This window comes from Rhinolophus sinicus, chromosome 7 (assembly GCF_057876585.1).
Source record: "Rhinolophus sinicus isolate RSI-liver-muscle chromosome 7, RSI-T2T, whole genome shotgun sequence".
Classification (NCBI taxonomy): domain Eukaryota; kingdom Metazoa; phylum Chordata; class Mammalia; order Chiroptera; family Rhinolophidae; genus Rhinolophus; species Rhinolophus sinicus.
This window is the reverse complement of record NC_142507.1, coordinates 53,162,698-53,189,745: the sequence shown is the minus strand read 5'-3', so window position 1 is coordinate 53,189,745 and position 27,048 is coordinate 53,162,698. Positions and strand designations below refer to the sequence as shown.

The 27,048-nt window shown below is 46.1% G+C and overlaps 2 protein-coding genes across 2 annotated transcripts; one reads left to right on the top strand and one right to left on the bottom strand.

Annotated features, from left to right (window-relative positions):
- The first annotated feature begins 1,848 nt into the window (after positions 1–1,848).
- On the top strand, positions 1,849–2,441 carry LOC109451568 (late cornified envelope protein 3D-like). Its single transcript, XM_019739890.3, has one exon. It carries the CDS (start codon positions 1,849–1,851, stop codon positions 2,176–2,178), a length of 330 nt encoding a protein of 109 aa, XP_019595449.3. The 3' UTR covers positions 2,179–2,441.
- A 15,345-nt stretch (positions 2,442–17,786) lies between these two features.
- On the bottom strand, positions 17,787–22,362 carry CRCT1 (cysteine rich C-terminal 1). The gene is made up of 3 exons (XM_019739829.3): positions 22,203–22,362; positions 19,542–20,187; positions 17,787–18,468 (listed from the first exon to the last, which is right to left on the bottom strand). Exon 3 carries the CDS (start codon positions 18,445–18,447, stop codon positions 18,094–18,096), a length of 354 nt encoding a protein of 117 aa, XP_019595388.3. The 5' UTR covers positions 18,448–18,468; positions 19,542–20,187; positions 22,203–22,362; the 3' UTR covers positions 17,787–18,093.
- Between the last annotated feature and the right edge of the window lie 4,686 nt (positions 22,363–27,048).

Below are 27,048 nucleotides of genomic sequence, written 5' to 3'. Positions count from 1 at the left end.
CTCCTGGAGACAGAAGACTATCAGTGAGGATGGTCAAAGGCAGCTCAAACCCTGTCCCCCTTCCTCCGTCCCAAGGCACCCTTTCTTGTGACTCAGTGCAATTCATTCTCCCACAGGTATCTCAACGTAAACCATGGAATGCCTATGCTTTCAAGTGGGTAAGTTGCAAAATGCAATCCTGTATAAGGAATTTTGTGTCTAAAAGCAATAAACTGTCAAGTACAGAAAAGAATCACATGTCTTGTCCATTTAAATATCTCCTTTAAAATTCCCATGTGATTTGAATATACTTAATATTTGTTGTAGTTCTGACTATAGTCATTTGGAAACGAATAGCAAACTGCAGTCATAGCAGAGACGAAATCAATGAGAAATTCAGCTCTAGAACTATAATGAAATCCAAAGGGATAATAGGACTCAGATTTTATAAACACTCATACGCAAGCGTCAGCAATGATCAGATCTGTTCTATTAAATGTGATGCATGTAACGTAACAGCACCACCGTCATCCATTGCTCATTAGTGACACATCATCGTTATGACTCCCAATAATTATCTTACATATTTCACACTGGTAGATCATTTCAATGTTTTTATTTTTATAATCAATATCGTACATCCCCCAGGAGAGCAGATACAGACAAACTGGATTGTTCACTACTAAGTATGAGTCTCATGATCTCAACTATTATAGGCCCTTCTGGTATTTGTCTGCTCATGTATATAATTCTACCTTTGCTTCAGTTCTCTTAAGGGCCCCCCCTGATCCAGTGCCTGGATCCCTTCCTCCATGCATTTCCCAACACATCTCATTCCCAGAGTCCTGTGCTCTCAGAGCACCAGCACCCTGAGAAGGGAGCTGTGACAACCGAACAAATCACGACCATTGGGATGAGACAGAGAAATAGGGAACTAACGCCCAAAAGACAGAGGTGCCACTGGGTCAACCTCGTGGTACCAACATAAATGTTTCTTTCTCTGATGTCTGTCCAGTTAAACTGGAAATGCTCAAGGTCGGGAAATGTGTCATATGCACCTCTGCATTGTCACTGCCCAGCCAACATGCCAGGGGGCAGAGCTGAAGTTAAACATCTGAGCTGAATGAGTGAAAGGACAAACGGCAGGTCCCTAACCTGCCTGGGGAACAGTCATCAAGATTTCCTGATTCGCACGTGTGCAGGAAGAAGCTAGTGAGCTGGGATGGGGTGCGCCCGGCTGTCACCCTCCCCCAGGTTGTGAAAGCAGCAGTGTGCTCGGCTCTGTGTCACATCCCATCATAGCATAAAAGGCCTCCCTCCCCAGGCTCCTCATCCACAGCATCCTGAGAGATTGTCCTGCCTCCTGAGCCGGTGAGTGTCTGCAGGGGACAGAAGAGGGAAGCAGGGGTGTCTGGTGTGCAGGCAGCAAGAAGAGGACCTTGGAGGGCAGCAGGGGACAGGACAGGGACAGTGAGCCAGGAATCTCTGTGGGCTGCATCAGGGTCTGTGACACGGCAGAGCTCTGGCTCTCAGCATCCCCTCATCCTAGCCTGAAAAACGCACACCTGCCAGAGACATTCTCTAGGACGGGGTGGATCTGCCTCCATGTTTCTATGAAAACAGACAGACGTGGGGCCCAGTAAGAAGATGCCAGCGAAATTTTTGGAAGGAGGGGGAAGTGAGGGAAATGTCTATTCAGGTCAATTTAACTTGAGGTCGGTTTCTATTTTCCTCCCGAACTTCATAGCTCAGGAAGCAGCTGGTATGAGGAGCAAGGGCTTTATGGCACCGTCAATAGAGACGCTGGCCGGGGCTTTCGCACTAACCTTTTCCCTTCATCTATCCAGGCTCACTGACCCTCCCGCCGAGATGTCCTGCCAGCAGAACCAGCAGCAGTGCCAGCCCCCTCCCAAGTGCCCCATCCCCAAGTGCCCCACTCCCAAGTGCCCCCCCAAGAGCCCAGCACAGTGCTTGCCTCCAGCTCCCTCTGGCTGTGCCCCCAGTTCTGGGGGCTGCTGTGGCCCCAGCTCTGGGGGCAGTTGTGGCCCCAGCTCTGGGGGCGGCTGCTGCCTGAGTCACCACAGGCGCCACAGGTCCCACCGATGCCGGCGCCAGAGCTCCGAGTCCTGTGACAGCGGCAGCGGTCAGCAGTCCGGGGGCTCCGGCTGTGGCCACCATGGCTCTGGGGGCTGCTGCTGACCTGGATTCTGGTGCTGAGACAAGTGACTGTAGAGGAAACAAAATTGCAGGGAGCATCCTCTGCCGAGCGTGCTCCCTCTGTACCTTCCTCTCCATGGCTTTGGCCAGCGCTGAGACGTTTCTGAGAGGGGCTGGGCATCCCTCAGTGGCTCTTCCTATCCTGTTGGGCCCCACAAAAATCCCAACTCAAAATCTGCACAACTTGCAATCTCTGCCCCATCCACTGTCACCACCCACATCTGACCCTGTGAAAAAATAAAGCGTTTGTGTCCTCAGCACCACCAGGCTCTGTCTGACTGCCCCACCCCCACCCCCAGGTGGCTCTGTGAGTGTCTCCTCCCTCAGTCCTCCGGCCATCACTACCTTGCGTGAGAGACAGCTCCTGACTCTAGACCAGAAGAAACAGCATTCCCATTTCCCCAGGCGCCTGTAGGAAAACCATGTTGGGACAGGAGGTGGAAGTGTACTGGTTTCGACCCCACACCAACCAAAGGAAAATATCCCCGGAATGTGGTGTAGGAAACCGTCTGACTCAAGCCGTCACTCTGCTGGGAGGTATTCCAGGATCCCCAACTAAGAGATAAGGATGGGGAGGCAAAGCACCCCAAAAATCAGGAGAAAACTTGAGAGACCAGGGGAGGAAAGAAAGGCCTCGGGGATGACTGTCAACGCAATATCTTCAGTAAGGTTCTGGGGGTGCAATGGTGAGAGTTAAAACCAAAAAGTTTGAAGATGCAGGGGAGAAACGGGTCTAGAGCTCTGTAAATAAGTGTCTGACACAAGGAAATTGGGAGGAAGAGAAACGCGGACGTGAGAGATGACGAAGGTTTTAAAAATGAGGATACTTGTACGATCAAATATTTCCATAGCACATCCTGTGAGCCAGGCATGGTTCCATCTGTTTGCTCAATGAATCCTCAGTGAATCCTCCCAACGGCTCTGGATGTGCGTACTCTCCTTGTCTCACGGTTCAGAGATGGAAACATAACCACCGCACATTTTTTCAACTTGCCACAGAGCAATCTGGCCGCAGGGCCGGGCCATTGATGCAACCGCCATATTATCCTGATTTGCTTTAAAGCAAGTAATAGAATTCCTTCTAAATTACATTTTTTTTCAGCCCAGCACAATGTTCTTGTTTGTTTACCTCTATACCACAAAGACTCCCAACCACGTAGGTCACGGTTGTAATAGGACCCCATCTGGGGAAAGAAGGTTGTCCCTGATTTTAGACAGGGATGCCCACTTTCTAGACCTCGCCCAAATGTCAACTCCTCCACAAATTCTCTTCTTGCCTGGCCCTCCACACGTTCTCCATTCCCATGTCCAGAAAGAATTGGCAGTCACACTATCACACCTGTGTTGTTTGTTCATCTACCTGTCTCCTCCACTAGAAAGTGGGCCTTGGGGCGTCCTCCGTCCCTTCCCCCAACTCATATTTCTGTAATGCCCATCCCTGCCCTGCTCACCCCTTACACTAACTTCCACTTAGCATACTGCGATGCCTGCTCTAACAGGACCCGAGCAACCTCAGCGGGCTTGGTGGCCCGCTCTCAGAAACCTCTGTGCCGGATATGTCCCCACAGCCACCCAAAGGGACCCACATTGGCCCCAAAGCACGAACTGGTGTCTGTGCAGAGACGCAGATGCCAGGGTAAGGCAGGCCTCTGTCAAAGACACCAAGTAATCAGGGCAGTTACTGCAGCTCCGCCCCCATCAGGCGGCTGCCAGGTTGCCCTTCGGGCTGAGAAAGTGACCAGAGACACCTAGTGGCCACCTGCGGCAGGGATTCTCAGTCTCTCCCCAAAGACAGCGCCCAAATCCGCTGCCCCGCCCACTAGGATTTGCAGCCCCAGGGGGCAAAAATTACCCGCACGAAATTTTAAATAGGCAACGACAAACTAGAAATGTTTCTAGCATTTATTCAACAACATTAATATTATTATATATTGTTAGTGCTCTATAATTTCTATATAGCACAAATGCAAAAATGCTAACATATTAAGGAATAAAAGCATGATTTCCCAATTTTGAAACCTTGAGAAAGGACCAAGGTAATTCACAAAAGAACTGTAAATGGCCAAGAAATACGAAAATAGGTTCAACATCTTTAATAAACAACAAAGATTTTTCCACCTGTCTTTTTGTAATGACCAGATTCTTGGGTCTGTGAGAAACAGGTATATACACGGCAGTGGCAACGACCCATTTAACGGTATGTCCAACAGCTTAAAAAGTCATTGAATTTGACAGAATAGTAACAATTCCTAGGAAAATGCCCCAGTTAAATCAACAGTTGTTTTGTTTGTTTGTTTGTTTTTTTAATGTGTGTGTCATCATTTACAGGAGCCATGAGGTAGAACCTGCCTCAAAATCCAACAATAAAGAGTTAATTAAAATATTGTGCTTCCACAAAACGATTAAAACGCCGGTCAGTGATTCAAACCACTTTTACAGATGGACCCGTTCTCACGTGTAATGTGAAAAAGTAGTGTATACGGTATGCAGATGGTGTTGATTTTGTATTCACACACAGTTTGGTTCATACTTCCATAGTTTTCAAAAAATTAGCAAATGTGCCTTACTTTGATTGTCAGAAAAGAACTTTATTTTTGAAACAAAGTCATGAGACAGTATGGGATTCCTAAGAATTAGGGGCACTGTAGCTCGCTGGTCCAGAGGAGGTAAGGACTTAGGGCATCTCTCTCATTTCATCAGTAAACACAGGTGACTTTGCGCTTGGTCACCCCGAGGCAGTGACTGCCTTGGGGAAGGGCAGCCCCTCAACCAGCAGGAAGGAGGACTGTGGCTCAGGTGAGCAGCCTCCCCCAGGTCCCTCCGTGAGCCCAGGGAGGGGACCTGAGCCTGGGCAGGCTCACCCCAAATCCGTGACAACTCCCTCTGGATTGTCCTAGTCCGTCCCCAACAAATTAAGGCTGTCACACTGGTCCTGATATAAAAGTGACTTTTCCAGGTCCTACCTGCAGCATAGCTTCTCACTGCTTATGGGGACGGAGTCCCGGAGAGCAGTTTCCAGGCTCTTGGCCTCACGTGGAGTAGTGCTGGCTCGGTTGTTGGATGGCCATCAGCTGTATTCAGTTGGCCATCTGCTGTGGCTGGGTGGCCATCAGCTATTACCCGTTAGCTACGCTAGTGGGTTGATTGGTTGGCAGAGAAGCGGTCGGCAGATTGCGGCTCCTGCTTCCTATGTCTCCAACCCAGCCGCCAGCGAGAATATAGTGGTGTGACTCCCCTATCTATGGCTCCGTGGGTGTTCCTTTGGCCTCACCATATCCTGCGTTTTGTACGGGGAGCGGGACCAGAGACCCTGCGTTACACCGCTCTTGGCTGACATTTTATCACTGCTGCTATTGTTGAAAGAATAAACACCTTAATTCTTTTGTATACATGTGAACTACCTGTGACATTGAAATGCTGTGCTTTTGAAAATGTTATTTCAAACAAAAACTCAAGGGATATGGGAATGCATCCTAGGATTTTGTTTAAGCCGAGAAGGGATGCTGGGAAAGCCACCGCACTTTGTGGCTGTATTGAGAGCCTGTGTGAGGCCCCTTTCTACAAACACCTTGAACCAAAGCAGGGGAGCCGCTTCCCTGTGTTTTGAACGTTCCCTTATTAGAAGGTTGCAGGCATCTCTGATCCAGGGCTGGGACACCAGCATCTCTGGCTCCCCCAGGGCCCTAGTGAGGGAGGGGGCGAGGTGGGGGCAAAAGAAAGTCATTGGTGATGAATAACACCGTAGGATTTTTACTCTGTCACACTTGTGCACTCGCCCCGTTAGGGAAACTGTCCCTATTTTCTTCCTAGTTGTCAACACAATTTAAAATTAAATTAAATTAAATTAGAAAACAACAATGAAACCTGCAGTCACTTTTCAAACTCACAGAACATTTTACGTGTCTTTATTGTTAAATGTACCAAGACTCCAATCGGGGCTTCGCGGGATCTGCTATGTTGTTTTCTGAACTGTCATCCTCGTTAATTTCAAAACTAATTTCCTCGTGAAATGGTCCCACATTTGCCTGAAGGGTGATTCCAGGGATGATGGTATTGTACACGTCAATTCCACATCACTATAGTGGGTGTTCACAGAAAATTAAAGCTTTGAGGGATAATTTGTTTCCCTAACAACAGCAACAACACACACACACATGCACAGACATTTATCCACACATATTTACCCACGTGTTTTTTTAGCTCCAGACACCAAGCACCACCTGAAGTCCAAAGATAGCTGGCATACTCTTTTACGTAATTCTAGAGTAGGAGGGGTAATAATTAAAGCAAGCAGTCTTGAAATTTGGATGGCTAACCTAATGGTGACCAGATGGCTGTATCTCCTTGATGAAATTTTTTAGAATGTCTGTAGAGGGCAGTGTGAAACCAGGGGAGAAAACATTGGATTTAGAGTCCAGTGCCCAAGGTTTAAACAGAGCAATGCAGCTTCCTCCATTATGGAAATGGTAATACTAATCGTGTTCCTGCCTACACAAAAGAGTGAAAAAATTAAGGTTAAGAATTAAAGAAACTGGGGGCTAAACTAAATACTAATAAAAATTATTGTGTGTGGGAGAGAGAGATGGGACAACGAAAAAAAGCTTGGCTTTGTTGAATGTACCTTGCTGCATAATTTTAACTTCAGAATAATGTAAATGTTTACCACATGATTAAAAACAAAAGTATTTAAAAATCTCTAAGCAGTAAAGAACACTACAACAAATGTGTCTATAAGGTTGATGACATAACTACACTGAGAAAAGAATTACTTCAAGTAACTTCAAACCACAGTATTTGGACTCTGCAGCTCTATTCCAAGGACGAAAAGAGTATCAAAGAAATCTTACATAGCACCGAACGGTCTTATCATTAGTAGTAACATTGGCATTATCATTTGGAAACTATAGCTGTGTTATAGAATAAAACAAAAAAAGACCAAAATTTTTTGTATTCGAGGGAAAAGATTCAAAAATAATATAAAAAGTACGTATCCTAAAATGTTAATTTAAATTGAAATATCATTATTCATTCATGGTTTTTTTCTCTTTAAAAAATGCATTTCCTCGTGTTGGCCACTAAAAATACCTAGCAGTAATAAAAACTTAGTAGTATTTTTTTATCCATGCAGCCCATATTAGGGTCTCTGAATACCAGGTCCCACTAAAAGCAGGACTCTTTGGAGGAATGTCTGCGGCTAGATCTGAGGCAGGTGACACACAAGAGGGCCCTAGGACATCTTATTGTACCAGAGAGCAAGGAAGCTATGGTAGATTGCTGGGGTTGTGTCAAAAAGACACAAGACAAGAAGCTAAAAAACAAACAGACAAACAAACAAAATGGGACAATTTGAGAATCAAAAAGAATAGTTATTGCAATTTATTAAGGCACATTGAAAAATAGAGAAATCCATGAGTCCATAATGAAACTTCTTTAAAAAAAAAAAAAAGAAGAAGAAGAAAAGAAAAAAAGGCTATCTTTGGAAAGTGTTAGGTCACCAGCTCGGTATTCTGAAAATTGGCAAGAGAAAGAATTTAGCATTTATTCTGTCTTTCCTGTCCAAATTGTATTTCAGGTTACTGCAAAGTTGATGCGGAAAGTTCTTTTTGACAAACACAATTTCAGTTAATAAATGAAGAATGAATGATAGAAACAGAAAATCACCATTTATTAACCCTTATAGAAATAATGGCTCTAGAAACAGCCATCAATCTGTGCTGATAGCATCTGATGAAAAGTTTATAGGGGACTTTAAAATGAATGGATGGATGGCACTAACAGCACTCAAACCTACAGGTCAATGTTAGAACATCTAGATACTATGTGCCTCTTTTATGGTACAATAAGAAATACATCACATCACATTCGATGTAAGTTTGTCACACACACACACACACACACACACAAGCTTGAATTTAATTTAAGCTTCTGGATCTGTTTACCAGTTTTCAAGAACTACTGGGGAACATAGGGATATCACAGGAAAGTTCAGTGGCACCAGAAAGAATCTACCAGATGAAATAAAAATACAAGCAATTCTTCAACATGAATAATCTGTTTCTTTAGAAAGTAAATGATGTGAAAGTAAATGTTACAGATTAGAAGACATTTAATCCAAATGTGTGGACCTTGTTTGCTTCCTAATTCAAAAAACCAACTTTCAAGTCACATTTATTTTTTAGACAATTGTGGAAACGTGAGCATGAGCCAAGTGCTGCATGATATTAGCAAAGTATTGTTAATTCTGTTTGGCATAGTAATGGCATTGAAGTTATACAGGAAAGAAAATGCTCTTATGTGTTGATACATACTCCAGTGTGCATGGGCGGGGAAAACGTGAAGCCAGGGCTTTGCTTTAAACTAGTCCAGAAAACAAGTTGGGGAGGAGGGACAGTAAATGAAACTATATTGGCAAAAATGTTGTTTTTCAATCTGAAAGTTGGGTAATTGGGGGCCAACGATCCTATTCTACCTCTTTTTGTGCAGATTTGAAAGTAAGGCCAACGCATAGGAGTAAGGCTCAAGACAGAGAGCCAGCAGGGGGAAGGAAGCAAGAAGCAGGCCCTCTGCGTCATGCTGGGAGGAGACCTTCACACAAAATGCAGAAATTCCACCTCTACAAGTTCCTCTCAGGTGTATCCTATGGGCTATATGGATAGTGTACCTCCCCTGCCTAAATGACAGACTCGATCCTATGACTTTCATCTCATCACTTTGTTTTATTGTCTTCATAATGATTATCACTATTTGTAATTATCTTATCAGTGATCCCGTTTAGTTGTTTATTTTTGACTTCCCTCTCCCCCCTCAGAGGTTAACAGTGAGGGGAGGGACCTTATCCCCCATTCTGAATCCCCCGCACCCAGTATGGAGCTAGGCAGAATGGAGGCACCTAGTAAATATTTGTTGAATGAATACTTGAAGGGCACTATAGCATATTTAATTATCGTAACAAGTCAGAGGTCAGACAGTGCCCAGCAATAAGGAGTTGCTTAAACAGTGGTTATCTATAGACTGGAAAGCCATTCTGGCATGAAAAGCATGCTCTGAATGAATGTGTATTGTCAGGAAAAGATGCTATAGTATATAATTGGGTGAAAAGCTCAGATTAAAAAAATAGCATTCACAGCCTGAATACATTTTTGTTAAAAGAAAAAAAAAATGTTTGTGTAGAGACAAGATCTGGAGAAGCACGCACCAGGTGTAAAAATGATTATCTGTAGGTAATAGAATTCTGAGTTGCTTTATCTTTTGTTTGTTTATATTTGTACTTTCTGCAATGAACACAATTATTCAATAAGAAAAATGTACATTAATATGAAATCTTAATACAAAGATTTTCAAACAAATTAAGATCTTCAAAATGAAATAGACTGTCTTGCGAGGCAGTGAGGTAACATCTTTAATGCTCGATAAGTTCGAGCATTAAGCAGGTTACTGTAGAAAGGATGTGTTTTCCTGCATTGAATGAGACCACATAGTCTCATAGTCCTTTCAAATGTTAAAGATGTTGCGAATTCGGGACTATTTACCCTTAAAGGTTTTTTAAATAACATACTTTTAACGAAACAGGTAGTACACGAACCATTTCTACTTTATTCTTAATTGTTGAATAGGTTAAGAATGCAATGTATACAATGTCAAAAATGAGCCCAGGCATTTTTCGTAGGTTTCTGGACTGGGTGGAGTGTAGGAGTAATATGTTGCTTTGTACCGAGAATGTGCCACACCTTGATGCAATTTTCTGATGAGTACAAACTATAAAGCGAGGATTAAATTATGGCGCTTACTCTGTCAACAATCAATCAACAGTTGTTTTGGAACAACTTCTATATACAACTCATAGTGCTGAGTGAACAGGGAAATGCCAAGACATATAGGGCACAACCACTGTCCTCAAGAATCTTAGAGTCTCGTTGTTGTATAAGAAATCTGCTTTGCTTGGCACTCGAATGAGAATCAACAACCGGCCCCTGGGCGTGGCTTCTCTTTGAGGTTCTCTTGCATCAAGTACCACAGATTCTTCCACACTAGTCCCCAGGGCATAATAGGCCACAAAAAGACCAGAAGTTCTTTCCCTGGATTTCCCTTAGCACAGCTGAGACAGCCTGGAACTTTCAAGGAACCAATTACTGGTTCTGGCAATATTGCTTACTAGATAACTTTAAAATCTTTATGCTATAACCATCTCAGCTATTAGATAAAATACCATAAACATTGTTTTGCTGCCTATGTATGCTTGAAAGAAAGTAAGAAAAAAGTTCCATAATTGAAAGAAGAATTGAAAACCAAAACCGGAACAGGAAACTCATGAGTGTATATGGCAGCTGCCTGAGGGCAGGGAGAGTCATTTTCTAGTGTTTGTCTGCCTTAGCCTGGGCTTATGGGGAAAGGGGGAAACCTTTAAAATTAATAACCAGGGGTCTGTGCCTCAGATCGGTTTGCTAGAAGGAAGGAAGAATAGATATTGGAGTAAACGGGTGGCAAACAATATGTTTTAAAGAGCTAAAAAGAGAAATCATGAACTGGAAGATAAACATATTGAAATGCAGTGGTTTCTTGAATAAACAATGTAAAAGTCCTACATTCATCTAATAAGAGTTCCAGAAAGAGGAAGAAAAAAGCATGAGTGAGGAAAATATTTGAAGAGATATTGGCTCTAAGTTTTCAAGAATTAATGAAAGTCATGAATCCTCAGAAATATAAATCTCAATGAAAATTTATAAAAATCACCAGAGAGATGAAAGAGGTTACAGGCATACCTCACATCATTGTGCTTTGCTTTATCGTGCTTTCCAGATACTGCTTTTTTTCTTTTTTAGTTTTCTTTCTTTTTTTACAAATTGAAGGTTTGTGGCAACCCCGCACTGAGCCAGTCTAGAGGCATCATTTTTCCAACAGCATTTGTTCACTTTGTGTCTCTATGTCATGTTTCAGTAATTTTTGCAATATTTCAAACATTGCTTTTTAGACATAATGATGTTGCATACTCAGTAGACTACAGTGTCGTGTAAACATAACTTTTATATGCACTGGGAAACCAAAAAATTCCTGTGACTCACTTTATTGAAATATTCTCTTTATAATATTCTCTTTATTGAAGTGATCTGGAGCCAAACCCACAGTGTCTCCAAGGTATGCCTGTACCTTCACACACACACACACACACACACACACACACACACACACACACACAAAAAAAAAAGGAAAGAAAAGAAAAAGAAAGAAAGAAAAAAAAGAAAAAGAAAAAAATGAAAATTAGGCTGACTGCACCCTTCTCAGCCATTAGTGTCAGAAAATAGTGGGAAAATGTCTTCAAAGTGATCTGAGATTATATTTACCAACCTGGAATTCTATATCCAGCTAAAATATCATTTAAAGGTGATGATCAAATTAAGATATGTTCAGGTAAAGATTGATTTTACCACTAACAGTGGCTAAAAGAACTACCACAATATTTACCTCAGGAAGAAGGAAATTGAATCCAGAAAAAAAGAATGACCTGATGTAGGTAATAGTGAGGGAAAAAATAAAAATGTGGATAAAAAGAAACCAGCATCGACAGTACAAAATAGTAGAAGTAATGATGGCTACTTCGAGGATGTTAAGATAAAGCTATAAAATTGGCCAGAAGAGGTGAGAAGTTAGGCAAGATAGGAGGCCAGGGTAAGGCAAGAAGAGGCTAGTTAAAGTGCCCGAAGGTGTGTAAGTGTAAAGAGCTGTCTAGCAGACACAGAATAGAGTTTCTGATCCCATGATAGCTTGTTCTCACCCAATGTAGGCGTGGATTAAGATTTCCAACACTAGCTCCCCCTGGCACCACATGACAGGTGCCTAGCCTGGATCCTTTACCTCCAAACTTCCTGCCCATTTTCTTGTGAAAAAATAACAGATGGTGGTGGTAGAGATCAAAAGAAAACGGCAACAGGGAGAACTAGTGGGAAAGAAAAAGCAATACAGCTTGGCGACTGGTTAGATACAAAAGCAAGGAAAAGGAAAGAGTCAAAGATTTCACTGCAGTTTTGAATGTAGGTGTTGACAGCGGCCTCACCATCTGAAGGATTAAAATCCGAAGGGAAAAACAACAACTGGTTTGCAAGGTAGTTATGTTTAGTCTGAGACGTGTCTGAGATATCCAAATGAAACTCTTCTGTGAGAATCAGAGATACCATGTTTCCCCAAAAATAAGACCTAGCCAGACAATCAGCTCCAATGCGTCTTTTGGAGTAAAAATTAACATAAGACCCGGTCTTATTTTATTATAAGACTGGATCTTATATAACATAACATAACATAACATAACATAACATAACATAACATAACACCAGGTCTTATATTAATCCTTGCTCCAAAAGACGCATTGGAGCTGATTGTCTGGCTAGGTCTTATTTTTGGGGAAACACGGTATTTTTTTAACCCGCAATTTGCAGGGCATGTGGCTAGAGATAGAGATTTGGAAACACCCCCATAAAGGAATCACCCAGAGTGCATCTTTATGTATGAAATTCTTACCAAGAGCCTAGCATATATTAGGCCCTCAATAAAAGTGTGAGGAATGAGTCAATACATGAGGTATCTCTGTAAAAAGAGAAAGCCAGAGACCTCCGGGCTGAATCTAAGTTATGTGTAGATTTAGAAGTGGAGGTAGGAAAGAGAATAGCAGAGAAGAAATTATAGAAAAGAGCATGCAAAGGGTTAGAAAACGCTGAGGGAAGTGCAGTGCTGCACTGAGGAGTGGGATCCCAGGGACTGAGAAACACCATTGGATGAGAGGTGACTCAGGCCTCTGGAGGGAAACCATCTAGCATAATGGTTGGTGGGACAAGCATTATTCCGTAGCATTAAAGAAGATTTAAATAAAAGATAAAACAATGAATGGAACTTTGAGATTTAGGGAAGACACTAAGAAAAGAAGAAAGGTGACCAGTGTCGCTAGAGATGAAATTAACACTCCCCCCCATTGTTTAAGCTAAAGTAACTTTAGTATGATTCAAAACGTACGAGAGAGCCCTAATGAGCCCCAAAATGCCATGGCTCACTGTGCCTCCAGGATAAAGTTCCAGGAGCTGTATGTCATTGTACAAGGCCCTGCCTTATCTGTCCCCTGACCAGCTGTGTAATCTCACCTGCCTCGGCTTCCATGAGTGTCAGCCAGGCAAAGTTGTTTGCTACAAAACACATGCTCACCTGTCTGGTGAAGGCTTCGCACTGAAGGCTGTTTACTTATTTTGTCTTATCTTCTCAGCCTGGCCCACTCCTACACGTCTTTCAGGACCAAGTTCAAAGGATACGTTTTGCTTCCACTGGACGAGTGGTCCCCTCTCAGTGGTGCCGACTTCGAGAATGTATCCCATGACACTGTACTATGACATTGTCGTTTATGACGTGAAAGACATTTGTCTTTCTCTCCAGCTAAAAGCCTGGAGGGGAGTTGCTTGTATTATGCAGTGCCTCGCTTATAGAAGTGATCAGTGAATTTTTAATGAATGAAAAATGGCAGTTAGGGATGAACAGAAAATCACTCAGGGGAGGGAGGCTAGAGGAAGGAGATTAATTCCTGACTTTCGGGTCCATGTCATCACACGTCATACACATAGAAAAATAGCCTTGGAACCCTGAAAGTTGAGCTTCTGAACACACGGCTGATACAACTACATCATCGGCAGTAGAATGAGTATCTTCTTAGAATGAGACCTGGCATTAAATGAGATATGTCCGAAGCCATAGATCTTGCCTGGTGTGACGTCTGTAAAAGAGGAGACTTGCTTCTCTAGGGTGGACGCATTCTGAGGTGAGCTGACATATTTCAGATGTAGCAAGGCCAGCTCACTCTGATTTCCTGCTGTGTCATCTGGGATGTTGTCCTTACTCATGATGAATGCTGGTTGTCCTGTTCTACCTGTTCCACCTGGTTGAGATGGAACTGCTATCCTGCAAGATAGAATCTCCTCCTATAACTGTTCAATGGCTTAGAGGTACCAAGACGGTCATGTAAGGGGAAGGAAGGGCCTGTGTGACTAACCCGATTTGGATGACAGTTCTGCACTGTCCTGGTTCTCCCCCACCTGAGTGTCTAGAGCCTGAGACCCCAAAATAGCCGTATCAATTGTCCAGTCCAAATCTCTGGGTAATTTCTCTGACTTACCATCTTTGCCCTCTTCACTTGGAACTCAACTTCCTCCTAACTGCTCAATTTCTTCCTCCACTCAACTTTTGACTTTCTATTTTGCCCATTCATTCATTCATTCATTCATTCACTCACGTACCTAACACGTATGTATGGAGTGTCTTTGATGTCCCAGCCTCTGTTCTTTACACCGAGGTGACTCCAGTGGACAAAGCAGACCGGGTCTGTTATCTCAGTAACGTTCACTGCCTAGGTGGCACCGTCTCCATTCCCAAGGATTTGACTCTCACCTCTGTGTGACTTATTACTCTCTATTTCTCTAAATTTTCAGGGATCTCTGTCTGGAGTTCCAGCCCCACATGCTGTCTCAGGGTCATGTCTTGCCTGGACCTCCATGTGTCCTGAGCTGACCTTCCCTCTTCCTCCCCACACCAGTTCTTTCTCCTGACATCTCTGTGTTCTCAATGGTGTCATCAGGTCTCAGTCATCAGGCACAAAGCCTCAGAGACACCCCGTTGCTTCCTCTTCCTCCATCTTAATACATCACCCAGTTCTCCCTACTCTTCTTCTTTCCGGACAAATGTTTTCTCATGTCTGTCATTTCCTTTCCTTACCCACTGCCACGTACTGAATTCAGGTTCTCATTTCAGGCCTGGACCACTGTAGCTTCTCACGGTGATGTACCTACTGTATTATCTCCACTCATTTCTTTCTCGACAGCACCTGAATCCTTGCTGCCTAATTAACCTTAGGGGCATCTAAGAGAGTGCTACAGGTGTTATGGAGACCAACTTCTATCTTTCTAATGACTTCTCTCAAAACCATTTTCCTACCGTCACACTCCACAAATATGATACAGTTTCAGCTCCTTGGTTTGTCACACAAAACCGTCCATGACCTGGTCTCTTCTCTTCCTCTCTGAGGATATGTCCTCAGGGTCTTTCAACACCACCTCCCCTTTCGATCTCCTTTCTCCTCCCTCTGTCCAAATTTGAAACTTCTCCCCTCTTCTCCCCAGAAATGTGTATTATAACTCAGTGTTCAGAACACTGGTTTTAGAATCAAACACATCCTGTTCAAAACCCTGTTCTGCCGATTACAAACTGTGTGACCTTGGGACCTGACAGCTCTGTCTCAGTTTTCTTATTTAACAAAGTGGGGGCAAAGCCACCTTGTGGGACGGTTGTGCGGACTGTGTGAAATCATATCATATGATCGCTCTCACGATCAAAGCTGTGTGCGAGAAGCTGGAATTACAAGCAACTTCCCAAGAAGGGAAAGTCTCTAACGGGGCCAACAAAACTGTGAGCACCCCGTAAACATCGGTAGCCTCAGGCTGCCAGCAAGGCAGGAACCCATAAACACGTGCTTTCCTGCTCTGTGTGATGGTTCCTACCTCTTCTGCTCAAATAGCGCTTCCTCAGAGAGGCCTTCCCTGGTGTTCACCTAAAACCTCCACACTCCTTTACTGAACGTCTCCATTCCTGTCTTCTTTATTTTCCTTACAGCATTACCTGCTGCCGGAAATGAGGAAAGGCTATGGGGCTATGCGCTGACAGCTCTCGCGCATCCAAAGGAGTTTCTAGGTTTCCACAATGAAACCATTCTCAGAATGCCCAAATCTCTCTCATCAAAGCCCTCCTGCAGCGGCCTTCTGGAGGTCAAGGATATACGAGCCTGGTGGGACCCCCATCCACGGTCAGCCCTTGATCCATATCAACGGGCCGCCTGTGTACGGGTGTACACTTCCGTTCGGATCCACATGTCTCTTGGTGAACCACTGTCTTTCCCAAAACTCAGGCCTTAGCTTCCTGCCTATGGCTGGCTCCGGTCTGTGTCTTCTTAGTTGGGTAGCGGAGTGCTCCCTTCCCACCTTACCCCACCACCGAGTCCCCAGGCTTGTTGCTGCAACACACATCACTTGTGGGTCAGGCAGGTTCATGGGTGATATCATTTGTTTGTAAACAGTTTCCACAAATCACCTCCCACTGGGAATCCCAGAATCTCAGAGATGGAAGGAAGGGCCCTCCCACCCAGAGCAGGGCTGCCCTTCAGCACCTCCCTGACAGGGGTCATTTGGCCTCAGCTTAAATATCCTGGATGAATCAATGGAGTGTTTCTGACCTCACCTCTGAGCAAGTGCCTTTTGCTGGGTGGATGCCATGACAGCTTGCCAATCACTGGGTCACTGATGTAACAGTAGGCATGACGCCAAGCTTCAATCTTCTAAGAGGCTGGGTGTGTCGGCAGAGCCCCGAGTGCCCCTTGGGTGGTGGTGATTTCTAATGGGTACCTGGCACACACTAGTCTGTGACACTTCGAGTCTGAGAACGTGGATTTGGAGTCAGACGGACCCCAATTTGACTCTCATCTCCCTCACTCGCCGTCTGGGGGCCTTGGACATACACTTGGACGTACGTGCGACTTGGGCCAAGTCTCTGAAACTCTCTGAACCTGTTTCCCCACATATGAAAATCAGGGAAGTTCATGTCTGTATCTTGAGATCACAGTGAGGGTTAAATGAGATAAAGTGCCGGGGCTTGTGTCCAGAACAAAGGAAATGCTTGGTTACAAAGAAGCAGCTCCTGTGACTATTATTATCACAGTTGTTATGGCTTCCTCCCTCCTGAGCCAGCAGACATCACTTCAGGGGGGTGCTGTGCTCTCTCTTCTTTTTGTCCTGAAATGAGTGGTAAGATCGATGTCCACAGGCCTGGGTCTCTGACCCACTCGGGATGACCGCACCACCACCTTCACACCACCGTCTCTGGACAATGACATTCCCACGTTTCTGAGTGTGGCACATCACACCCCCTGTGTCGTGGAAGCCCAGGGCTCTTGGTCGGGCCTCAGAGGCAAGGATGAGACCTGGAGCGGGAGCTTCCCAGTCTCCTGGAAGGCCCAGCTTGCGGAAGTCCCTTCACCCATTCAGCACAGCAGTGGGTCAGTGGCCCTCTGGGACAAAACCCAAAAAACATCTCAGCTGCCTGTTTCCAGAGCCAGGCTGCAGATGCAAACCTTTGTGGCTCAGCTGCCTGGGCCCCGCGGGCAGGAGGGTGGGCAAGGCTCTGGAAGGTTTTGGGGGGACCCAGCGGAGCAGTTAGGAGCATAAGCCCTGGAGCTGGGCATCCGGTCTTCTCCATCACGTACTGGCTGAGTGACTGTTCAAGTGAGGCGTTCTCAGTTTCTCTTCTATAAAGTGGGGATAACAGCCCTTACCTCACTGAGTCATCGCGAGAATGAAATGAGACGACGTGTGTCACTGCCATCCTTAGAACACTGCCTGGCTCCATAGGCGATTTCTGCTGTCGTGATGAAGTTCCAGAAAAGCACCCTTGTTCAAGCAGGGATTTCAGTTTCCTGCCTTTTACAACTATGCCGAGGCTGGGCTGAGTGAGGGATTGGAAGGGGTGGCAGAACACAACAATCACACAGACGAAAGCACAACCAGCCAGAGGGGTGTTCTCAGGAGGTAGCTTTATTATGACATGTCTTTAAGAGGCAATCAGATCAATAGGCTTTTATTGAACACCTACTACGTGCAAGCCCATGCAGACAGTAGAGCCCAGTGTCCCATCCAGGCAGGAAAATCACACAGGAGTCAGGGAGTTTTGCGGGCTGAGGACAGGCTGGGTTTCTGGACATCCAAGTGCAGCTAACTTGACGGGAGGGCAAACTAGGAGGCCCAGCCCCGAGCGCGAGCTTGGTGACCCGAGGCAGAGACTGCAGGCCGGCCGGTGGCTGTCGCACGGCTCTTCGGGGCAGCGGGGGCCTCAGCAGCCGCCGCAGCAGCCGTGGCTCTGGGTGTTGCCCGAGCACTGCGACCTCTGACTGCCGCCCCCGCAGCAGCCGCCCCCGCAGCAGCCACCCCCGCTCCTGCGCTGCCTGCGGCGCCTCCTAGGGAAGCAGCAGCAGCCGGTGGACACCGAGTCGCAGCAGCCGGAGCCCCCGCAGCAGCCGGAGTCCCCGCAGCAGCTACCGGAGTCGCCGCCGCAGCAGCCGCCGCCGCAGCAGGAGGACGAGGCGGCGGGAACCGGGGCGGGAACCGGGGCGGGCGCGGGGCCGGAGCCCTGGGAGGCGCCCTTGGGGTAGCCCTTGGCCGAGGCCGCGCTTTGCTGGGAGGACATGGCGGGGTCGTCACCGTTAACCTGCAAGAAAAGCAGCCTTTCACACGCGAGGTACACACACATGTCCTTTCCAGCAGCGGGACTTGGGGCGCGTGAGATTTGGCTTTGTGAGCACGACGGCCTGCCCGGTGCGAGGACGGAAAGAGGGGGAGCAAAGAGACAACCCCCCAAGAGGTGTCTCCAGGGCGACACACGTGCACAGAGCGGGGAACAGCCTGTGCACAGTCAGTGCTTTCCCAATTTCTGGGGATAGAATAAGGAACACCCAGGGTCTCCCCTGCAGAAAATAGCGAGGATACTGAGGCAATGTACCGCGTTTCCCAGAAAATAAGACCTAGACAGACCATCATCAGCTCTAATGCGTCTTGTGGGGCAAAAATTAATATAAGACCTGGTCTTATTTTAATATAAGATTGGGAATATAATATAATATAATATAATATAATATAATATAATATAATATAATATAATATAATATAATATAATATAATGTAATATAATAATAAGACCGGGTATATAAGACCAGGTCTTATATTAATTTTTGCTGCAAAAGACGCATTACAGCTGATGGTCTGGCTAGGTCTTATTTTCGGGGAAACACGGTATCTGTAAGATCCAGTCCAGAATTTTCCTGGCTTTTCCCCTCTCCCATTTCATGTGGCCACAGACTTCCAAGTGATGGTCGCGTAGTTACTGGCCCTGCATGAATGCCCCATCCGTTAGAAAGTCCCCAATCAGCCTGCATCCCCAAAGCGGGTCTGAAGAATCCACAAAGGCCAGAAGCATGTCTGTCTAGGTCTTCCCTGCCCTAGCCTCTCATTTCCCACAACCACAGGAAAAGGAGAGTGGTGCCCAAGGAGGAAATGCATCCCAGACTGGAGGGCCAAAGACGCAGGTTCTAGCCACAGCTCCGCTCCAGGCTTGCCTGGGAACCTGGCAGAAGCCCCCACCCCAGGCTGGCCTCCGTGCCTTCACTGGTACCATGAGAGGTTGGCTCACTTGACATTTAATGCACATTCCAGGGCTCTCCTTCCAGCTGTGTCCTGCCTTCCCCTTTCCCCAGCCTCCTCCCCAGGCCCTGTGTAGAGACTCACCAGCCCCTGGCGCCACCAGAAGACACTCAGCTTTCCAACTGGAACGGGCCACCTGCTAGGCTGTGGACTGACCAGCTTCCAGCGAGAAAACCTTTTATAGATTCCATTGGTCTGGGAGTTGGGAGGAGCCTGTTTCCCAATAGACAGGCTCAGCTGACGCTCACATCCCTGAGACGTTTGTCACTTAGGTAACACTGGAGGTGGTGCACGTGCTTACTCAAGTCACTGCACAGAGGTGCCAGGATTGTCGTGGCATGTTTACTTTCCAAACAGGACACGGGTCATAGCTGGGACCCTGAGGGCTGTGTGGGTGAAGACACAGCACGGAGACTCAGTGAGGAGAGGTCTGCGGCCCTTTCACAGGACCTGTTGTGTTTGCCCTTTTTCACAGTGTACACACACACACAGTCTCACACACACACTGCTCCCATTCACACATCCGTCCCTGCGTGGGCGTATCTTGGCAGTTCATCCCCTCGGGGTCCTGGTTTGCGCGTCTCTGGTTCTTGGGCCTTGGATCCTCGTGTCAGTCCACACGCTAGTGAGGAGCCTTCTGAGTTTCATCCAGATGCTTCCAGGTGGCACTGAGTGAAGGTGGCGGCAGGGATGTGGCTGTGGGAATCCCAGTGGCAGTGTCTCTCTGTCACTGGAAGCAGGAAGAAAACCCCAAGCAGTTATGGAGCCATTAAGACCAGAAAAGTTGTGAATGTAATCATGTTACCACATCAAAGAGAAAACTGTATGCAGGAGGCTGGTTCTGTGGCAATGCCAAGCCAGCCTGCGGCCTCTCTGCTCCTCAGCCCATCCCAAATTGCCTTTGAAGATAGGTTCTCCTTGGGGCCACTGCCGAATGGAAAGAGGGAGGGAAGGAAGAAAGGAAGGGAGGGAGGAAGGAAGGAAAGGGAGAGAGAGAGAGAAGTCTTTCCCAAGGTTCCAAGTGTCCATGAAAAATGGTGTTTTAGAATAACTAACTTTTAAGAATTGGAGCGACTTTGGAGGTCAACTGGCTTCATAACTGTTCCTTAAGCAATGTACTTGCTCACAGCCATGAATGTGCGATACAAGAAATCCAAGACTGAGAATTCAAGAGTTGATGGTGAGACATAGGTTTGGGGGTGCATGTGCTGGGAGTGGCACGAGGGAACGGTAAGTCACAAAAGATACCAGTTTCATTTAACGTGGCTTTAGAGCCTGATTAACAGGTTCCATGCACGTAGGGTCACCTGTTGGTGAGTACAGGTGAGACATTCCAAGAAGTGAGGTCAGTATTAGAGAAGGAATGAAGTCACCAGATGGAGACAGGATCTTCTCTGGGAGATGGTCTGGGCAAGTGTGTGCTCATCGTGTGGACTTGCTACTCATGTACTAGCTCATGCACTAACTCACTTTACCCATCCATCACTGTAACTCATACCAAAGGAAGGGCTAGTTGTTTACCTTGTACAAGTTCTGACAATTAAGTTCGCAAATTCATCCTACAAAAAGGGCTACATACCTCATTGCTGAATATCACTACGGTCACCTTCAAAGTACTCCCCTTGGGAGAAGCTATGCACCGACACCAGTGCTTAGTCCACCCCTCAAAGCAATTTTGGAACTCTTTTTCTGGAATGGCCATCAGTGTATTTCCCTTAATGTCCTGAATGTCATCAAAATGCCTTCCTTTCAATATTTCCTTTATCTTTGGGTAAAGAAAGAAGTCATTGGGGGCCAGATCAGGTGAGGAGGGAGGGTGTTCCAATACAGTTATTTGTTTACTGGCTAAAAACTCCCTCACAGACAGTGTCGTGTGAGCTGGTGCATTGTTATGATGCAAGAGCCATGAATTGTTGGCGAAAAGATCAGGTCGTTTTCATTTAACTTTTTCATGCAGCCTTTTCAGCACTTCCAAATGGTAAACTTGGGTAACTGTTTGTCCAGTTGGTACAAATTCATAATGAACAATCCCTCTGATATCAAAAAAGGTTAGCAACATTGTTTTAACTCTTGATTTGGACTGACGGAACGTTTTTGTTCTTGGAGAATTGGCTGACTTCCATTGTACACTTTGATGCTCTGTTTCAGGGTCGTATTGGTACTCTCATGTTTCAACATGAGTGAAAACATGGCCCAAAACATCGTCTTGCCTCTCCAACAGGTCTTGGCAATCTGCAACTCTCCTTTGCTTTTGTTCATCAATGAACTCCTTCGGGACCATTTTTGCACACACCTTTCTCATGCCAAGAGTTTCAGTTAAGATTTTCCTATTTCTCTATCTATGTTTACTTGGTCTGCTATACGTCTCACAGTCAGCCAGCAATTTTGACACACTATTCGACGAATTTTTGCAATGTTTTCGTCAGCTCTGCTCTTTATTGGCTGCCCTGACCTCTTTTCATCAGTGACACGTTCTCTCCCCTCAGAAAAACATTTGTACACTACCATTTTCATCACGGCATTAACCCCATAAATTTGGACTAACATGTCCCTGACTTCACGTCCACTCTTGCCAAGTTTAACAAGAAATGTAATGTTTGTTCATGGCTCTAGTTCAAGCTCAGACATACTCCGGCACACAAAAACATGCAACAACAATAATGAACGCCACTCAGCAAAACACTGCCACCCGTGGACACGAACACAGCTGTGAGACACTGCTATACCAAGGTTATGAAACCTTACCAAGCTGTTTGTACGCCGCTGCCAATGAAAGCGCACGGTGGCAAGTTCACGAACTTAATTATCATATCTTAATTATCAAAAGGCTGTTTTGGAATTATCATTTCTATCTCAAACATTCTAAATATCTCCTGGAGGAATCAGCCTGTACATAAAGGAAATAGAAAACGATACAGTCACCAGAGCTCCCCTGCTCTTCCCCCCCACCGCTCCCCCCTTCCCTCCCCTCCCCCACTTACCCCCCCACACACACACACACACACAAACCACATGGCGGAGGTTGTGCTTCTTGGTTCTCTACTGAGACCCACACTCAGGCTTTCAGGAAAATGGGCTCAGACATTTCATCCCTTCCTCCTAAACTCACTAAACTCCCATCGGCTCTCCTCTAATCAACTGATGGAAGCACCTGGAAGTCAAAGCAATAAAGGGTGTCCATTCAGTGGGGCCCAGAATGAACACTTTGGGTGGCCCTACTTCCCATAACCAGCAGACAGAGCCCTTTTAAACACTCACCTTTGCTTGAAGGAAACCGTCCCAGAGTATCTCATCTCACTGTGACCTTTCTGGGTATCGCCATCCTTTTCCCCCCGAAAACCTGTCCCCAACTCTCGCCGTGCAAGACTTGTGTCAACGTAATGGTCTCAGACACGACTCTCCCCTTCAAGTTCACGTTCCCACATTCAGTGCGCAAATGGGAGTATGTTTCCCAGAGGTCTAAGGGGCTTCACTGCCAAATTGCTTCCCAAACTGATTTTTAAAGTGTTCACGTGCACTTCAGAGAAGGGGCAGGGAGAGGCTTGATGCACGGGGTGGGGAGTGGGAGAGATGGACCAAATTTAATCAGGAGGCTGTGGCGTCAGGGAGAAAAAGCTTTATTGTGGCAGGGAAAACAGCGTCCTAACTGCACTGCAACACCAGTCGCCAAAGAACTGTGTCCGGGGGTAGAGTCAGGCGAAGACCGAGGTCAGCCCCCTGGCCCTGCTCACAGCGGATGAACAGGGGCGCAAGGAGACGGGAGCTGAGGCCATTGCCGACGCCATTCCCTGGGGAATGAGGAGAAGCCTCAGGAGAAGCCTCAGGGCTGGGTCGTGGGCACCTTGGCTCCTGTAAAGCGGCTCCTCGGTTCTACTCACGGCCAGGTCAGCAGCAGCCGGAGCCCCCAGAACAGCAGCCGGAGCCCCCAGAACAGCAGCCGGAGCCCCCAGATTGGTTGCCACCTCCACTGCCACAGCAGTCAGAGTAGTGGTGTTGGCGACGCAGAGACCGGCGGGGCCTGTGGTGGCTCAGGCAGCAGCCGCCACCCCCAGAGCTGGGGCCACAGCAGCCCCCACCCCCAGACCCACAACAGGAAGAGACTGGAGGTGGGCAGGGGGCTGGGCACTGGGGGGGGGGGCATTTGGGAGGACACTTGGGTGGACATTTGGGGAGACACTTGCGGGGACACTTGGGAGGGGGCTGGCACTGCTGCTGGTTCTGTCAGCAGGAGCTGAATGAAGCCGACAGACAATACAGAAGTTTTAAGTTCAACTAACTCGAGACAACGCCCTTACATTCAACAGTGAAATGTGAATTCACAAGATTTCATCTTTATGAAGATCATATTTTTAAAACTCAGTCTCGCAAAATCAGTTACAAGAAATAGGCCAAAGGTTTCCGCCCAGGAACTCCGTAACTTCAAGTGCAGCTTCCAAAAGACACGATCCTACTTCCCCGCCTTCCACCCTCCCCTTGCAGGAAAGCCCGCCCTCCATGTCCTTCCTTCTTGTCCTTTCTCAATACTGTCCTCGCCCAGGGCTTCTCTCTGCCCCAAATGCCAGAACCAAGAGTCCCTGCTGGTCCTCAAGATGGGCTTTACCTGCTTCAGGGACTGGAGCAGGTCACCCAGGAGGCAGGTGAACTGAGGAGCTGTCAGAAGCTCCTGTCTTTTATACAGACCCAGCCCTGAGCTGGCATCAGTAGGTGCTGAGAGCATCGTTCCCAAGGGGCCCGGGTGACTACCCTCCCCTCACATCCAAGGACCCGATTCCTTCCCCCATAAGCATGACAAGCACTAAGGCACAGAGAGAATTGCAGGCCTGTGGGGTGGTGATGGAGCTTGGAGGATTACACACACACACACACACACACACACACACACACACACGCCTACCAATCTCACAGGCAGCTCTGCTATGCTCCCCATTTCCTGAGTTGGGTCAGGAGGGTTGTAGATCTCTGGGAGTTGGGGGGGGGGGGGGGCTCTCTTCCCCTTGGGATAGGCCATGGAGGGGGAAATACTCCCACAATGGAAATTAAATGGCCCTTTTTAGGATAAGGACAGAGACCCAAAATACAGTGCCAGGCCCAAGCCTGTAGCTTTTCATTTCTAGGAGACACCATACCTCCACCAAGAATGCTGGATATCTCAACGATGGTATTTTAGGCAGGCCTGATGCAGACTGAGGGGGCGGTTGGGCTTCTCTCCTTACCTGAACTTGACCCACCAAGAGAACTCACAAATAGCACTGACTCAGCATGAACAATCTCGTTGAAAGGGCAGAAGAAGTCTAGGAATGGCTACTCCTTCCACATGGGGTCCTAAAGAAGGTACCTTTGGCCAGCTCAAGGGGAGTGGGCAGGGACCAGATGTATGCTGAGGGCGGAGCCGGAGAACTAGCTTCCTATGGAAGTTGCCAGACGTGAGGCATCCTTTGTGGCTGTTTCTAAGAATAAAGCACCCATTCTGGGAAAATCTTTTTTATGTAAATGATTTTTTTCGTATAAATGACCTTCGGATAGGGGCGGGGCATCGTTTTTGCAAGCCCATGATGGAATCCAAAGCTGTTTTTCCCTACAAACAATATGCTGAGGGCAGGTTAGTTCCCCAGGAAAGCCATCAAAATCTTTTTAGCTGTCGAGGTAGCCAAATATGGCACGTTGACAATGAAAACTGCAGTGGGGGGAAGTAAGACAGGGGGAAACACAACACTTCAGCTCTCAGATTGACTAACTGGCTAATGAGAAGTGTGTGTCTACATTGTAACAGCTTATAAAAAGAGAGACTGTCTGGCATCTTCCCAGCTTTGCAAACTCGTTACTTAATTATTACTATACAAAGGGGCTAATAATAATTCCCACCCACTAAATGAGGAAATACAGGAAAGTTCTTAGAACGGTGCCTCTGACTCTTAGCTCAAAATACTAGTTTTAAAAGAATTATGGCTACTCTTATATCCATGAGAAAATATCTGTTAAATTCCACATTACTGATCTGCCAATTTTTTGAATCCAAACTATATTTTGCAATATCAGAGCTTAGACCTCACAACTGTTTACAGCAAAATAGAAAGAGGATTCACTGTGCCACTGGGGGAAGAGATTATAAGAAAGTATAACCATTATGAAAAAAATGCCCAAAAATAGGGAGAGTTTAAAATTCACTTAGAATCCCGTCACCCAAGTGTTCTTAACATTTTGCCATTTTATTTGCAGTCTCTTTTTTCCTTTTACCAGTCTTTTTACTGTGTACTTTTTTTTAAAGTAATTTGCATTTTCTTTTGACTTTACATAGACTTTTATCACAGTAGTGATAGGAGTTTATCTTTAACTTCTCACTTAACATTTTGACATAAACATTGCCCCTGCTTTATCCATTTTCTGTAAGCATTATTTTGGGCAGCCATAGAACATTTCATGGGGGGGCACGGGATCCATTTATAAGCAGCGAGGAACATGAGTTCCAGAGCCAGTCTCTGGGTTTGAATCCCAGCTCCCGCAGACTAGCCCTGTGACCTTGGACAAGGGACATGAGCTCTCTGTCTCAGCATCCTCGTCTGTGATATGGGGGAAGTGGTAGTGTTTATCACATAGAATCATTTGCAGATGAAATGATTGAAGATCCATAAAGCTCTTGGCGTCCTGTCTGGCATACAGTAAGCACTCAATGAATATTAAAAGTGAAACTTGATGATGGGCCATTTCTTCACCTTAGAACACAGGGGGTGGGTGGGCTTAGGGAAAGACCACAGGTGGGGAGGCAGGGAGGCTGCTTTGGCTGCTAGAGTGAGGCTATATCTTCTTCCCCTCCTTACTGACAAATATGAGAAAGGATATAGATGCATAACTCAGGTTGTGAATTTCTGGAAAAAGAAGCCCAATAGAAGTGAAAGGAATTACCCATTTAATACATGGGTATGATGAGTCTTAAAAGGAACCATGTCCATCCCCCTTCACTTATAATGACTTGGGCCCATGGCCACCTAAGCTGACACACACTAAGGCCTTTTGAGAGCAGGAAACCCTAAGGGACCAACTTTAGTGTTTTGTAGGTAATAGACACTCAATTTTCATTTCCTTGTTTAGTTGAATTTGCTGTTCAGTAAGGAGCATGGGGTGCCTGCAACAAATCTGAACCCAGATTTTCACTGAAAAATTCCAGACATTTCATGGAACGATAGAGTAGATGTGGGAAGGACCTTGGCCATCACTCAGAGACAGTGGTTCTCAAACCTGGTGACACATGGGCACAGACATTCTCCATAAGCTCACTGGGTGGTTCTACAGTGCAGTCGGGCTTGAGAATCCGGAACTGAGACCACGCCTCTTATTTTACAGATGAGGAAACAGAGGCTCAGACATGGAAAGGGGCCCGAATTTAAATCCTGCAATCAGCCCTAGTGCCATCACAGCACGCTGCCTCTTGAATATTTTATTTCTTCTTGCGATTTTTTCCAGCAAGTTTTGTTTTATATAATTGGCTTATTAACCACGGATATTGGAGTTGGGGTGGAAATAGTAAAAACCATGGTGAGTCATGTTGTCTGAATCACATGTTTAGAAAAGTTGGAAGTAATCTTTACTGCTACTG